The sequence below is a fragment of the Chlorocebus sabaeus genome, chromosome 1, assembly GCF_047675955.1.
Source record: "Chlorocebus sabaeus isolate Y175 chromosome 1, mChlSab1.0.hap1, whole genome shotgun sequence".
Lineage (NCBI taxonomy): Eukaryota > Metazoa > Chordata > Mammalia > Primates > Cercopithecidae > Chlorocebus > Chlorocebus sabaeus.
This window is the reverse complement of record NC_132904.1, coordinates 91,012,383-91,027,914: the sequence shown is the minus strand read 5'-3', so window position 1 is coordinate 91,027,914 and position 15,532 is coordinate 91,012,383. Positions and strand designations below refer to the sequence as shown.

Sequence of the window (15,532 nt, the reverse complement as noted above, 5' to 3'; positions counted from 1 at the left end):
TCCTCCCTTCTTCTAGGAAAGAACCAGCACTCAAGGCACAATGGCATCATTTTGTATTTGGGAATTATTCTGCTTTTCTTTGGTAGTTGTGATAATCTCATACCTTAGATTTATGTTTTTTACATAAAAACTTTCCTGGATGCAAAAGCCTGTGTACTCTTTGATTTTATTTTCTGTCTTTCTGCATTTATTCTATTAGCCCTTCTGTTTTTCTTGCTGTTCCTTGAATTCACTGAACACATTCCCACTTCAGCACCATCTGCTCTTCTACTGCTTAGGACTTCCTTTCTCTGCATATTGATGCTTCATTTCAGTTCTGTGCTCATTTGACGCTCGTCAGAGAGGACTTTCCTGACTACCCTGTATATGTAGAGAGGAGTATACCACTTCTATGTCACTTTTCCCTTTATTTTTCTTTATAGCACCTATCACTAACTGACAAGTTATGCGTGTGCATACATACACACATGCATATACATATTGTATTACATATTGAGTATCCCTTATCTGAAATGCTTGGGACCAGAAGTGTTTTAAGATTTTGGATTTTTCAGATTTTGGAATATTTGCACATATGTTGGGGATGGAACCCAAGTCTAAATATGAAATTTGTTCACATTTTTTATATATCTTACGTGGCCTTACGTTAATTTTATACATGTTTTAAAATAATTTTGTGCATGAAACAAAGTTTGTGTGAAGTATCTATGTGTGGAATTTACCATTTGTGGTGCCATGTTGGCACTTAAAATATTTTGGATTTTGGATTTTCAGATTAGGGACTCAACCTGTATTGCTTGTTCCCACAGTGGAACAAGGACTTTGTTCACTGCTGTGTCTTCCATATCTGGAGAAGCCTGGGACATCTGACATAAAGTAGACAGTGTTTGGGTAACAGTATTTGTTGGGTGAATGAAAGAATATTGGGTTGGATTAAATGAATGCTCGGGGTTAAAGTATGTGAACACTTTTACTTGAATCTCCAATGATGCAAGTTAATATTAGGGAAAACTATTCCTTCTTGTCTTCTCTCACCTTGCATTTCATGTATCTTTAAATAATAACTGATATAAGACCATAGTTTGCAAATCACTTATTTAATATTTGATATTGAAAACTCTTAGCATTTATGTGAGATTGACAGTTTTACTCCCATTATATTTATTAGTAAAAAAATAATGTTAAGAAATTACTGGACATATTTATACTTAACTTACTTTCATTTTCTGTATGTTTTCTCTAGTGTATAGTTAGACTGATTTATAGATTTCTACTATTGATAGAGTTCATGCTTTTCTGATTGACCAAAGGGGAAATCCTTCCTATGTAAAACCTTTCATGTTCTTCCTGCAAATGTAGAATTGACTGCTTTCTCTTTTAGGGTTTCTACTTGTCTGTGTCCTATAAGTTTGTAAAGCTCTCAAGGTCAGGAATTAGTATTGATGATCTTTACATTCCCAATCCTGTGCACACTTTCTGGTACATAGAAGGATGCAATAAAATCTTTAGTGAATGGAGAAAGAAAGATCTGTGTAGACTTCATTAATATGAAATTTTTCTAATCAAATTTGTATTTTTCAAAATCTTGATACAGGAGTAAACATGGAAGTACTAACTTCATTCCAGAACAATTTTTGGATGACTTCATTGATCTTGTTATCTGGGGCCATGAACATGAGTGTAAAATAGCTCCAACCAAAAATGAACAACAGCTGTTTTATATCTCACAACCGGGAAGCTCAGTGGTTACTTCTCTTTCCCCAGGAGAAGCTGTAAAGAAGTGAGTGATTGTTATATATTTTGAGCCAATTTTTAAGAAATCTTTGCTATAATAGCTAATCATCTGATAGGTTTAAGGCCTACGTTAAGGTTACCGCTAACTGGCAGTATTGTAATTTATATGATAGATTTATTTTTGAAAACTGATCCTACTATGTAGTCTTATTGTTTTTCCAGATTTTAAGCCATTTTCAAAAAGAGAGCATCCAATTGGTGTTATTTTGCTGCTCATTAGGCAAATTCAAGATGCACATTTTTATTATATTTCAAGTTAGATGCTTTAGGTTGATGATAACCAATTTCACAAAGTTCATTTATAAAAAATTCTCCTAAAACCAATTAATTGAAAATTTTCTGATTATAAGTGCAATATCGTATATCTCATTTTTAAAACATTTTGGGGGCAATGATGTGATTTTAAGAAGTAGTTAACAGTGATTAAACTCAATTTTTATCATGGGCTTTATCCTTTGAATCACTTGTTCTGATTGTTATAATAGGGTTAAGGAATATGGTAGTAGAATCTATGTTCATTGGTTTTTTTTTCTTCATGAGTCCACTGCAAAATCATTTTGTCTATATGTGTACGTGTATGTACATATACATAGGTATATAGATGTAATACTATAGTCTACATATGCTACCATCATAGTCCTGATATCATTTTATTATACTTATTATGTCTGTCTTTCCTTATAAGACTGACCAGACAGGAATAATAATGGATGAGTTGATTTTACTCTGGGGAAGGAAAATGTCTACCGTCTTTTCCTGTGATGATAACATTAAGGTTAAATTAGCAGAAACATTTATTTTTAAGAGTATGATTTTATGAAGAAACATTTTGTAGAAACCAGAAATATGGAAGCTTTCACATGCACATTTTCTTGAGGAAATTTACACTGTGACGTGGTGTTCATTTCTCTCCATTTCAGGCATGTTGGTTTGCTGCGTATTAAAGGGAGGAAGATGAATATGCAGAAAATTCCTCTTCACACAGTGCGGCAGTTTTTCATGGAGGATATTGTTCTGGCTAATCATCCAGATATTTTTAACCCAGATAATCCTAAAGTAACCCAAGCCATACAAAGCTTCTGTTTGGAGAAGGTAATTCTTTTTGATAAAGTCAATGAGATCTACTTTAGTTGAAGAATTATTCACCTTCAATTAAGTAATTTAATAGAGTAGAGGGAAGCCTTTATGTTGATTACATTCTCCTGAGCCTGTAAGGACACTGTTCTTGAGTGAATGTGTTTAATTGTGTCCAAGATTTTTTTTTTAAGTCTTTGAGAGGGAGGAATACTGGATGTTAAAAAAACCTTTAATTAAATCTCTCTCCTAGTTTCTTTCTTCCTTTTCAAAAACATAATACATAATCTTTTCTCCTTTTTAATCCCGATTTGATGATTTGTTTATTTTATTTATGAAAGCACGCAGCAACTTTGATTGAAGAATGAGGGACTATCATGTGTGGGAAAAGCCTTAGCTTCTAATAATCTGTATTAGGCGTCCCTTTCGCCCTGAAAACGACCCCAAATAAAATGTGAAAAATGTGTTTGCTGTCTACCCTATTGCTGCAACGCAAGTCCCAAACCTCCCTCTCTATGCACATTGCGACCCCTAAATCTCTGTAGAAGATTTCAGCCACTACTGAGGTTGGGTGGATTAATGCATTTCATAATATGTGGGTTGACAGCTTAATTAGCATCACTTGCTGACACTCAGTTCTTACTCTGTGTCAGCTGTCCTACTATGTTTTATTTTCATGAAAAACCATGTAATATAGTAACAATGATAATAATTATGACCAGTGATACTGATTTACTGTATGTGATGTGCACTGTTGACAGCATTTAATCTAGCAGCCAACAATGCTGTATGTGAGTAGATTCTACCATCTGTAGTTTAGAAGAACTGAACCTTAGATAAGGTAATTCATGCATTGTCACAGCTTTTTGAGCCATGTGTAACTCACGTAACTAAAAGTGTGCTTGTTTCAAGATGATTGACTCCAGAAACTCAAGCGTAGGTTAAGATTCTGGCATCCCTAAATCCAATCTCTCAAGGCAGAGAGATAGAAAATGCATTAGTTGCTTTTGCATTGATTGATCCAGGCCTGAGTCATGTGCCCTTCCCTGGAGTCAGCCCTGCATTTTTCAACCTTGGCTTAGTTGACATTTTGTACTAATAATTCTTTATTGTGGGAAGCAGTTCTGTGCACTCTCGGATGTTTAGCAGTATTCTCCCTGGTTTGTACCCGCTAGATGCCAGTAGTACCCCTTCTAACTGGTCGTGACAATCAATGTTTACTGACCTTGCCATATGTCCTTAGAGAAGCAAAAATCACCTCTGGTTGAGGTCCACTGTATGAACTTCACCTAAATCCTGTGGGCTTTGGTGACATGAATCCAGAGAGGAAAGTAGATGCTGGTGACGTTAAAGTAATAGAGGTTCATTTTAAACACCAGGTGTGCACATAACTTTCTGTTGTCGCTGTATTTTATGTACCTTTCTATTATTGTACTTAGTTAAGTTATATTATTATTTTAAGCATGTGAGTCTCTTCTGAACTCTGAGGACAGGGCCCATGTCTTACTTTTCTGTCTCAGCACTTGTCCTAGTACCTGGCAAAAAGATGCTCTATAAATGCTTGTTGGATTGAAATAATTGACCTAGGAGATCATGTTCTTATAGATTTTCTATGTGCTGTCTGATATGGTAGTCACTAGCACATGTGGCTCTTTATATATAATTAATTACATTTAAATTTAAAATTCAGTTTCTCACTTGTACTAGCCACATTTCAAGTAGTCTGTATCCACATGTGGTTTTGGCAGCCGTATTGAATATGCACATATAAAAAATTGAATATACACATATAAAAACATTACAGAAAGTTCTGTTGGACTTCATTGTTACAGACAGTTTAAAGGACAAGATTATAAAATCTTAGATGTGAAAGAAATCTGAGTACAAAAACACTTGTTCTGTATTGTTCTTGAGATCAGAACCAAGTTACAAGAAGGCAGTTTTTGTTCCAACACAAGAACTTTCTGAGAACTAGAATTGTTCAACTATGAAGTTGGCCATCTGAAGATATCTAATCACTGTGCACACAACCATTTATGAAAAGAATCTAATACTGTCTCCTTGTAACTTGGTTTTCCTCTTAAGAACAATATAGAACAAGTGCTTTTGTCTTCAGATCTCTTTCAAGTCTAAAATGTTATAATCTTGTCCTCTCAGAGTATGAGACAACTCCAATATTTGAAAACATCAGTCTTATTTTCTTTTACCTTGAACTCTTCCAAGATAAGTAATCCAAAGTCCTTGCTTATAGATCCCTAAGTCTTCTGGTGAGTCTCCCATGGATCATATGACTGCAAAAACTAGACTTACTTGGTTTTAAGTCGGTAAGATGAGGAAAGCCTTATTGAAACATGAGTAGAAAATTGAAACATGAGTAGTAATATTTTAAATTTTATTCTAAAAGAATTACTTTAGAGATTGAAAAATTATAAAGAACTTTCGTGAAAGTAAAACATTAAGGAATAGTATTAAAGGAGCATTACAAGAAGGTATGTTTGAAAAGGTGTCATAAATGACCTGGGAAATAAAGATGATTATGTAGTTCAGGAAAATTCCTGTGGTGATAAGCTGCTATTCAACCAAGCTAAACTCAATTTACTACTTTATTTTTTAATCTTTTTAAAAATTTTGAGATTGAAGAAATGCTTGAAAATGCTGAACGGGAACGTCTGGGTAATTCTCGCCAGCCAGAGAAGCCTCTTGTACGACTGCGAGTAAGTCCTATTTATACAGATTGAGTATTGTTAATTTTCAAAGCATAGTAATGTACAGGTTACATGGTTTCTTTGAAAAGTAGTGAGGAGAGTGCTCATAGTAATCAGAAGAGCAATCACCATTGGAGGCAAAAACAAAGGTATAAGGATTTGAGTTAATCACAGTTTAAGTGATAGGTTTGGTAACTTACTTTTCTTGTTGTTAATAATTTGTTGTTATATTTAATAGATTGGCTGAGCTCTCTAACTTCATCTTTAACTACCTCCTCTACTCACTTCATTCCAGACACCTTGGCCTTCTCGCAGTTTCTTAGGCATGTGGCATGTGCTCTTATCTCCCTTTAGTCTGCTTCCGTGTCACCTCACTGAGGCCCTACCATCAAGATTGCAGCCCCTACCTTCTCTCCTGAGTGAAATCAGGAGAGTGGGAAGACACTTCCCACTTCCACTGAGTGAAATCAGTACTCCTGATTTCACTCACTTTCTTCTGCTTCCTCTTCTTATTTTTTTTTCCCCATAACACATCCTTCTAATCTATGTACAGTTTATTGATTTTGGTTATTATTAGGATTGTTTCCTATGCCTATAAATCTGCTTATCCTTTCTATCGTGTTATAAACAAAGAAACAACAACAGACCTGTTCTTTACCACTATGCTTTTCCCTTTTCCTAACTCCTACCCCATGTTGCTTACTTTCTTTCAAAGCAAAAGTATATGACCTATATCTCTCATCTAACTTTCTCTTCTTCAGTTCACTATAACCAAGGCTCTGACTTCACCATATCCAGTGGAAAAGATGACCTTTAATTGTTAAATCCAATAGATCATGTCTCATCCTGCTGAATTACCTTTGGGCATTCTCTGAGTTATCTGTATCCCTCCCATTTCATAGTTAGCTGTCTTTTCAGTGTAGGCATACAGCTTTAATGACCACCAATAGAGTGATGACTTCAAAATCTTCACATAGACCTCCTTGTTGTTCTATATCTCCGGGAGTCCCCTGAGGCCTGGTACCAAGCAGTGTAGTCTTTCAACCAGTAATGTTGTTGTCACCAGCAATGTTGTTGTCACCTGGGAAATTGTTAAAAATGCAGAGTCTCAGACCCTGCATCAGAACCCACTGTATTTTAACAAAAATCTCCAAGAAATGTATAATTCATTAAAATTTGAGAAGTCCTGGGATGTAGACTGTGGAGGTAAGGAGTATAGTCTAGAGCCAGACTTCCTGAGCTTCATTCTGGCCCAGCCACTAGTTGTATGACCTTGAGCAACTGCATCTCTTATCCCTTGGTTTGTATTAGGTTGGTGCAAAAGTATTTGCGGGTTTTGTCATTGAAAGTAATGGCAAAAACTGCAATTACTTCTGCACCAACCTAATGCTTCATAGATTTATGAGATCTAAATGGATTAAGTAGTGTCTGGTACACAGTAGGTAATCTGGTCCCGTTTCTTTATCCCACTGTTGCTGGCATAGTGAAGCCCTTATTAACACTTCCCGGCCTATTGCTGCAGCCTCCTACCAGGACTCTGCCTCCAGTTTCCTTCTGTCTCCAAACTAATGCCAAAATGATCTTTGTAAAACACAGTTTTGCATGTCTTTTCTGCTAAAAATAACGTAATTGTTCCCTAGCAGTAACAGTAAAAAGTCTAAACTTTTTTAGGTTAGCATTCAGGGGTCTACATGATCTGATCTAAACCAAACATTTCAGCTCCTCCTTTTCCTTCCATCACATCCAAAGCTCAAGTCTCAGTGGACCAAAAGCTACTGTTCCCTGGGCGCAGTGGAGTTTATTTCACCGGAACCTTTGTCCATGTTGATCCTGCTGCATGAGACACACTTCCCTCCTCCTTTCTCTATATCTTCTTCAGCACTCACCTAAAGCTTCCCTCTTCAAAGAAGCCTGCCTTGACCTCCCCGCAGAGAACATGCTTCTTCCTTTGTGTCCTCATTCAACTTTGTTCATACCTCTTATAGCACCACTCACTCACGTTCTGCTTCCAATGATCTGTTTACATGTTTGTCTTCCCAGTCAGTTTGTGAATTTCTTGGCAGCCAGGATTGTATTTATTTATGGTTGTATCCCTGGCCCTGAACAGCATACCTAGAACATTGAGGAAATCCAGTGAGATTTGTTAATGACCAAACATTTATAAATGAGGAGTTTGAAGGGGAGACCTAATAGCTTTAGCATTTAGTATTTTCTTTTTTATAACATGGTAGCTGTAGAGATGATCTGGGTAAGGCTGGGCATGGTGGCTCATGCCTGTAATCCCAGCACTTTGGGAGGCCGAGGTGGCTGAATCATCTGAGGTCAGGAGTTCGAGACCAGCCTGAGCAACATGGCGAAACCCCATCTCTACTTAAAATACAAAAATTAGCCAGGTATGGTGGCACGTGCCTGTAATCCCAACTACTTGGGAGGCTGAAGCATGAGAATCACTTGAACCTGGGAGGCACAGGTTGCAGGAAGCTGAGATTGTGCCGCTGCACTCCAGCATGGGTGACAGAGTGAGACTGCATCTCAAAAAAAAAAAAGAAGAGATGGTCTGGGTCATATAAAAATAATTACTTTAAGGGAATCACATAGTTCTTTTCATTATGGCAGACGATCCCAATTTTCTTATCTGTGTCTGCCTAACAGCATTAGAACTAACCAGACTTTAATAGAAAATTGGCATTTCTTTTCCTAAGCACAGTAAATTACGAATTCATTCATAAAACAGCACATACTGTCATATAAGTAATATTACAAAACTGCATTGTACTGACTAAAAGACATTCATGATTTCATGAATTAATTGACTAAATCCTGTTGAGTACCTGCTATTATGGATGCTACAGGATACAGGGATGATAAAACAGATGAGGTTTTGAATTAGTTGAGCTTATAGGAGGTAGAGATGTGAAGAGAGACATAATACACAAATATCAAATAAATGAACAAAAAACGTTAGCGATAGTGATGATGAGTGAAAGCAGGAGCACTTCAGTTAGGGAGCAGTCTGGATAAGCTGTGAGGTGGTGCAGTGCTGGTCCCCAGAGCATGCTTTGGGAACAGCTAGTTTAGAAGAACATATCTCTGAGAAAGAAAGGTGATATTTGTCTTTGTAAAGGTCTGTTGACTACTACAGACTTCTGTAGAAAGAGCCTACCTTGAGAAAAGTTCTCAGTTTCAGTGAGATACCATGTTTTGGAGGTAGTCATTTCTCAAGGCTCACAGATTTGATTCTTTATTACCTGGATTTTCCTAGCATTCATCGTTTCCGTGAGGCACATCTCTAAGATGATAGACCAATTTACTAATGTATCTAGGGCTAGTATTTTATTTTGGTGTGTGTTTGTTTGTTTGTTTTAAAAGTTCAGAAAATTATTTAGAAATTCTGTCTCCTTTTCAGATGGTTTGCCCGGTAGGTACCTAGACTATTAGTGTTATCAGGGGGAGATGTAATCATTCTGCGTTGTGGAAATCATTGCAATACTTTGATTCTGTCGAACAAAATATTTTGCTTATGCTTATAAACTTTTCAAACATTAGTTTCTCAATAGGATAAATGATATAGCTCCATCATGAGCTACTGTAGAAAATTAATTCATAAATTTGAAAGTATCAAGCATAAACACTGAATACTGAAGGATTAGTATGTTTTTTTAAAATTGGCAAATTGTTGTTTCCTAGCCTTCATAGATTATTCTGTGTTTTTAGGTGGACTATAGTGGAGGTTTTGAACCTTTCAGTGTTCTTCGCTTTAGCCAGAAATTTGTGGATCGGGTAGCTAATCCAAAAGACATTATCCATTTTTTCAGGCATAGAGAACAAAAGGAAAAAACAGGTAAGCTAGTTGTTTTTACAAGTTAAAAAAATGTTCTTATAGGATTTGTGAATGAATCTTTAGGAAAATCTGTATCACAATAATGGAAGATGTTTTAATATGATTGTAATGTCTTAAATTGACAGTTGGAATAATTCTCTTGTCTTCTGAAAATTAGATAGCAATCTTTTTTTTATTATTATACTTTTAAGTTCTAGGGTGCATGTGCACAATGCGCAGGTTTGTTACATATGTATACATGTGCCATGTTGGTGTGCTGCACCCATTAACTCGTCGTTTACATTAGGTATTTCTCTGAATGCTATCCCTCCCCGCTTCCCCAACCCCATGACAGGCCCCGGTGTGTGATGTTCCCCACCCTGTGTGCAAGTGTTCTCATTGTTCAATTCCCACCTATGAGTGAGAACATGCAGTGTTTGATTTTCTGTCCTTGCGATAGTTTGCTCAGAATGATGGTTTCCAACTTCATCCATGTCCCTACAAAGGACATGAACTCATCCTTTTTTATGGCTGCATAGTATTCCATGGTGTATGTGTGCCACATTTTCTTAATCCAGTCTATCATTGATGGACATTTGGGTTGGTTCCTAGTCTTTGCTATTGTGAATAGTGCCGCAGTAAACATACATGTGCATGTGTCTTTATAGTGGCATGATTTATAATCCTTTGGGTATATACCCAGTAATGGGATGGCTGGGTCAAATGGTATTTCTAGTTCTAGATCCTTGGGGAATCGCCACACTGTCTTCCACAATGGTTGAACTAGTTTACAGTCCCGCCAACAGTGTAAAAGTGTTCCTATTTCTCAACATCCTCTCCAGCACCTGCTGTTTCCTCACATTTTAATGATCACCATTCTCACTGGTGTGAGATAGTATCTCATTTTGGCATTGATTTGTATTTCTCTGATGGCCAGTGATGATAAGCATTTTTTCATGTGTCTGTTGGCTGCATAAATGTCTTCTTTTGAGAAGTGTCTGTTCATGTCCTTCACCCACTTTTTGATGGGGTTTTTAAAATTTTTTCTTGTAAATTTGTTTAAGTTTTTTGTAGATTCTGGATATTAGCCCTTTGTCAGATGGGTAGATTACAAAAATTTTCTCCCATTCTGTAGGTTTCCTGTTCACTCTGATGGTAGTTTCTTTTGCTGTGCAGAAGCTCTTTAGTTTAATTAGATCCCATTTGTCAATTTTTGCTTTTGTTGCCATTGCTTTTGGTATTTTAGTCATGAAGTCCTTGCTCATGCCTATGTCCTGAATGGTATTGCCTAGGTTTTCTTCTAGGGTTTTTATGGTTTGAGGTCTAACATTTAAGTCTTTAATCCATTTTGAATTAATTTTTGTATAAGGTGTAAGGAAGGGATACAGTTTCAGCTTTCTACATATATCTAGCCAGTTTTCCCAGCACCATTTATTAAATAGGGAATCCTTTCCCCATTACTTGTTTTTGTCAGGTTTGTCAAAGATCAGATGGTTGTAGATTTCTGTTGTTATTTCTGAGGGCTCTGTTCTGTTCCATTGGTCTGTATCTCTGTTTTGGTACCAGTACCATGCTGATTTGGTTACTGTACCTTTTAGTGTAGTTTTAAGTCAGGTAGCGTGATGCCTCCAGCTTTGTTCTTTTTGCTTAGGATTGTCTTGGCAATGCGGGCTCTTTTTTGGTTCCATATGAACTTTAAAGTAGTTTTTTCCAATTCCGTGAAGAAAGTCATTGGTAGCTTGATGGGGATGGCATTGAATGTATAAATTACCTTTGGCAGTATGGCCATTTTCACGATATTGATTCTTCCTATCCATGACATGGAATGTTCTTCCATTTGTTTGCGTCCTCTTTTATTTCACTGAGCAGTGGTTTGTAGTTCTCCTCGAAGAGGTCCTTCACATCCCTTGTAAGTTGTATTCCTAGGTATTTTATTCTTTTTGTAGCAATTGTGAATGGTAGTTCATTTATGATTTGACTCTGTTTGTCTGTTATTGGTGTAGGAATGTCTGTAATTTTTGCACATTGATATTGTTTTTATTTTTGTTTATTTTTTTTTTTGAGACAGTGTCTCACTCTGTCACCCAGGCTAGAGTACAGTGGTGGGGGCTTGGCTCACTGCAAGCTCCTCCTCCCGGGTTCACGCCATTCTCCTGTCTCAGTCTACCTAGTAGCTGGGACTACAGGCACCCACCACCACGCCCGGCTAATTTTTTGTGTTTTTAGTAGAGACGGGGTTTCACCATGTTATCCAGGATGGTCTCGATCTCCTGACTTTGTGATCTGCCCATCTCAGCCTCCCAGAGTGCTGGGATTACAGATGTAAGCCACTGTGCCTGGTCTGCACATGGATTTTGTATCCTGAGACTTTGCTAAAGTTGCTTATCGGCTTAAGGAGATTTTGAGCTGAGATGATGGGATTTTCTAAATATACAATCATGTCATCTGCAAACAGGGACAATTTGACTTCCTCTCTTTCTGATTGAATACCCTTTCTTTCTTTCTCCAGCCTGATTGCCCTGGCCAAAACTTCCAACACTATGTTGAATAGGAGTGGTGAAAGAGGGCATCCCTGTCTTGTGCAGGTTTCAAAAGGAATGCTTCCAGTTTTTGTCCATTTAGTATGATCTTGGCTGTGGGTTTACCATAAATAGCTCTTATTATTTTGAGATACATCCCCTCAATACCTAGTTTATTGAGAGTTTTTAGCATGAAGGGCTATTGAATTTTGTCAAAGGCCTTTTCTGCGTGTATTGAGATAATCATGTGGTTTTTGTCTTTGGTTCTGTTTATATGATGGATTACGTTTATTGATTTGTGTATGTTGAACCAGCCTTGCATCCCAGGCATGAAGCCAGGTTCATCTTGGTGGATACATTTTTTGATGTGCTGCTGCATTTTGTTTGCCAGTATTTTACTGAGGATTTTTGCATCAATATTCATCAGGGATATTGGTCTGAAATTCCCTTTTTTCGTTGTGTCTCTGCCAGGCTTTGGTATCAGGATGATGCTGGCCTCATAAAATGAGGTAGGGAGGATTCCCTCTTTTTCTGTTGATTGAAATAGTTTCAGAAGGAATGGTACCAGCTCCTCTTTGTACCTGTGGTAGCCTTCAGCTGTGAATCTGTGTGGTCCTGGACTTTTTTTGGTTGGTAGGCTATTAATTATTGCCTCAATTTCAGAGCCTGTTATTGGTCTATTCGGAGATTCAACTTCTTCCTGGTTTAGTTTTGGGAGGGTGTATATGTCCAGGAATTTATCCATTTCTTCTAGATTTTCTAGTTTATTTACGTACAGGTATTTATAGTATTCTCTGATGGTAGTTTCTATTTCTGTGTAATTGGTGGTGATACCCCTTTATCATTTTTTATTGCGTCTATTTGATTCTTCTCTCTTTTCTTCTTTATTAGTCTTGCTAACAGTCTATCAAGTTTGTTGATCTTTTTAAAAAACCAGCTCCTGGATTCATTGATTTTTTTTGAAGGGTTTTTTGTGTTTTTATCTCCTTCAGTTCTGCTCAGATCTTAGTTATTTCTTGCCTTCTGCTGACTTTTGAATGTGTTTGCTCTTGCTTCTCTAGTTCTTTTAATTGTGATGTTAGGTTGTTGATTTTAGATCTTTCCTGCCTTCTCTTGTGGGCATTTAGTGCTATAAATTTCCCGCTACAGACTGCTTTAAATGTGTCCCAGAGATTCTGATATGTTGTGTCTTTCTTCTCATTTGTTTCAAAGAATATCTTTATTTCTGCCTTCATTTCGTTATTTACCCATAGTCATTCAGGAGCAGGTTGTTCAGTTTCCATGTAGTTGAGCGGTTTTGAGTGAGTTTCTTCATCCTGAGTTCTAGTTTGATTGCACTGTGGTCTCAGAGACAGTTTGTTGTGATTTCTCTTCTTTTACATTTGCTGAGGAGTGCTTTATTTCCAACTCTGTGATCAATTTTGGAATAAGTGTGATGTGGTGCTGAGAAGAATGTATATTCTGTTGATTTGTGGTGGAGAGTTCCGTAGATATCTATTAGGTCCACTTGGTGCAGAGCTGAGTTCACATCCAGGATATCCTTGTTATCCTTCTGTCTCGTTGATGTGTCTGATGTTGACAGTGGGGTATTAACGTCTCCCATTATTATTGTGTGGGAGTCTAAGTCTCTTTGTAGGTCTCTAAGGACTTGCCTTATGAATCTAGGTGCTCCTGTATCAGTGCATATATATCACTGATACCCTTTCTTCCACTTGATGGAATTGGCTACTTAAGCTTGCACATGTGTCACATAGTTCTCGTGCCATGGTTTTCAGCTCCATCAGGTCATTTAAATTTTTCTCTACGCTGTTTATTCTAGTTAACCATTCATCTAATCTTTTTTCAAGGTTTTTAGCTTCCTTGCGATGGGTTCGAACATCCTCCTTTAGCTCAGAGAAGTTTGTTATTACCGACCTTCTGAAGCCTACTTCTGTCAATTCGTCAAAATCATTCTCTGTCTTGCTTTGTTCCATTGCTGGCAAGGAGCTGTGATCCTTTGGAGGAGAAGAGGCGCTCTGATTTTTAGAACTTTCAGCTTTTCTGCTCTGGTTTCTCCCCCCATCTTTGTGGTTTTGTGTACCTTTGGTCTTTGTTGATGGTGACCTACAGATGGCTTTTGGTGTGGATGTCCTTTTTTTTGATGTTGATACTATTCATTTCTGTTTGTTAGTTTTTCTTCTAATAGTCAGCTGCAGGTCTGTGGAGTTTGTTGGAGGTTTACTCCAGACCCTGTTTGCCTGGGTATCACCAGCAGAGGCTGCAGAACAGTGAATACTGCAGAACAGCAAATGTTGCTGCCTGATCCTTCCTCTGGAAACTTCATCTCAGAGGGGCACCCAGATGTATGACGTGTCAATGGGCTCCTACTGGCAGGTGTCTCACATTAGGCTACACAGGAGTCAGGGACCCACTTGAGGAGGCAGTCTGTCCATTCTTAGAGCTCAGACTCCATGCTGGGGGAACCACTGCTCTCTTCAGAGCTGTCAGACAGGGACTTTCAGGTCTGCAGAAATTTCTGCTGTCTTTTGTTAAGCGGTGGGCTCCACCCAGTTCGAGCTTCCTGGCTGCTTTGTTTACCTTCTCAAGCCTCAGCAATGGTGGACACTCCTCCCCCAGCCCACTGTACTAGCAGTGAGCAAGGCTCAGCAGGCGTGGGAGCAGCAGAGCCAGGCACAGGATATAATTTCCTGGTGTGCCATTTGCTAAGACAGTTGGAAAAGTACAGTATTAGGGTGGAAGTGTCCCGATTTTCCAGGTACCGTCTGTCACCGCTTCCCTTGGCTAGGAAAGGGCTAGATAGTCATCATGTTTCAACCTGTGGGTATCAAAAAAGAAATGGAAGACTTTCTCTGAAAACTTTTCTTTTTTTTTTTAAGAGGTCTGTTGTTGTTTCTTTGTTTATAACATGATAGAAAGGATAAGCAGATTTATAGGCACAGGAAACAATCCTAATAATAACCAAAACAAATAAACTGTACATAGATTAGAAGGATGTGTTGATTCAAATGACAGCTGCATTTGATACCTATACATGATTTTCTGCCTTCTTTGAAAAGAATTAATTGCTTTTTCTCTATGTGTTATATTCTTGAGAGCACTTACCACCTTGTATTATAGTCATTTTTCTTATGGGCAGGGATCCTATGTTTTTACATGTAGACATTTAACATGCATTTACCTGACAAGAGTTATTGACAGAGCAAATACTGGACTCTGTGCTTCCTAACTTCCTACCGAGTGCTCTTTCTAGTCTGTGCCTACTGTTTTTGAGACAATCATCTTGCTTAGTAATGCAGCAGAAGTGCATTAAACATACTTCCCCTTTGTCTCACAGGATGTTAAAAAGATATGTGCTCAAGGGCTGAGATTTAATTAAATTAATAATTTTAGCTGTTAAATCAGAGACATTCTTAAGTGAAAGTGGTGTTGTGTATTGAGCTATGAGTACATGGTCGTGTCTACTATTCATAGTAGAGTTTTATGCTGCTACCTTGACCCATCACAAGGCACCAGCAGTACCCACGATTGCTTTTTGCATCATCAGTGTAGCAATAATGGCAGGTGGCAAAAAGGCAAATAACATCTTAGGATTATTACAAAAGTATTTTTGACGTTATTAC

The 15,532-nt window shown here is 37.7% G+C and overlaps 1 protein-coding gene across 4 annotated transcripts in view; it reads left to right on the top strand.

Moving 5' to 3' along the window:
- MRE11 (MRE11 homolog, double strand break repair nuclease) overlaps positions 1-15,532 on the top strand; it is a 78,064-nt gene that overhangs the window by 20,956 nt on the left and 41,576 nt on the right. For all 4 annotated transcript variants that reach the window (XM_008020567.3, XM_008020569.3, XM_008020566.3 and 1 more), the window contains exons 8-11: positions 1,595-1,780; positions 2,715-2,886; positions 5,502-5,582; positions 9,288-9,414. In XM_008020567.3, coding sequence (XP_008018758.2) covers positions 1,595-1,780; positions 2,715-2,886; positions 5,502-5,582; positions 9,288-9,414 — 566 coding nt within the window. The remainder of the gene's footprint in view (positions 1-1,594; positions 1,781-2,714; positions 2,887-5,501; positions 5,583-9,287; positions 9,415-15,532) is intronic.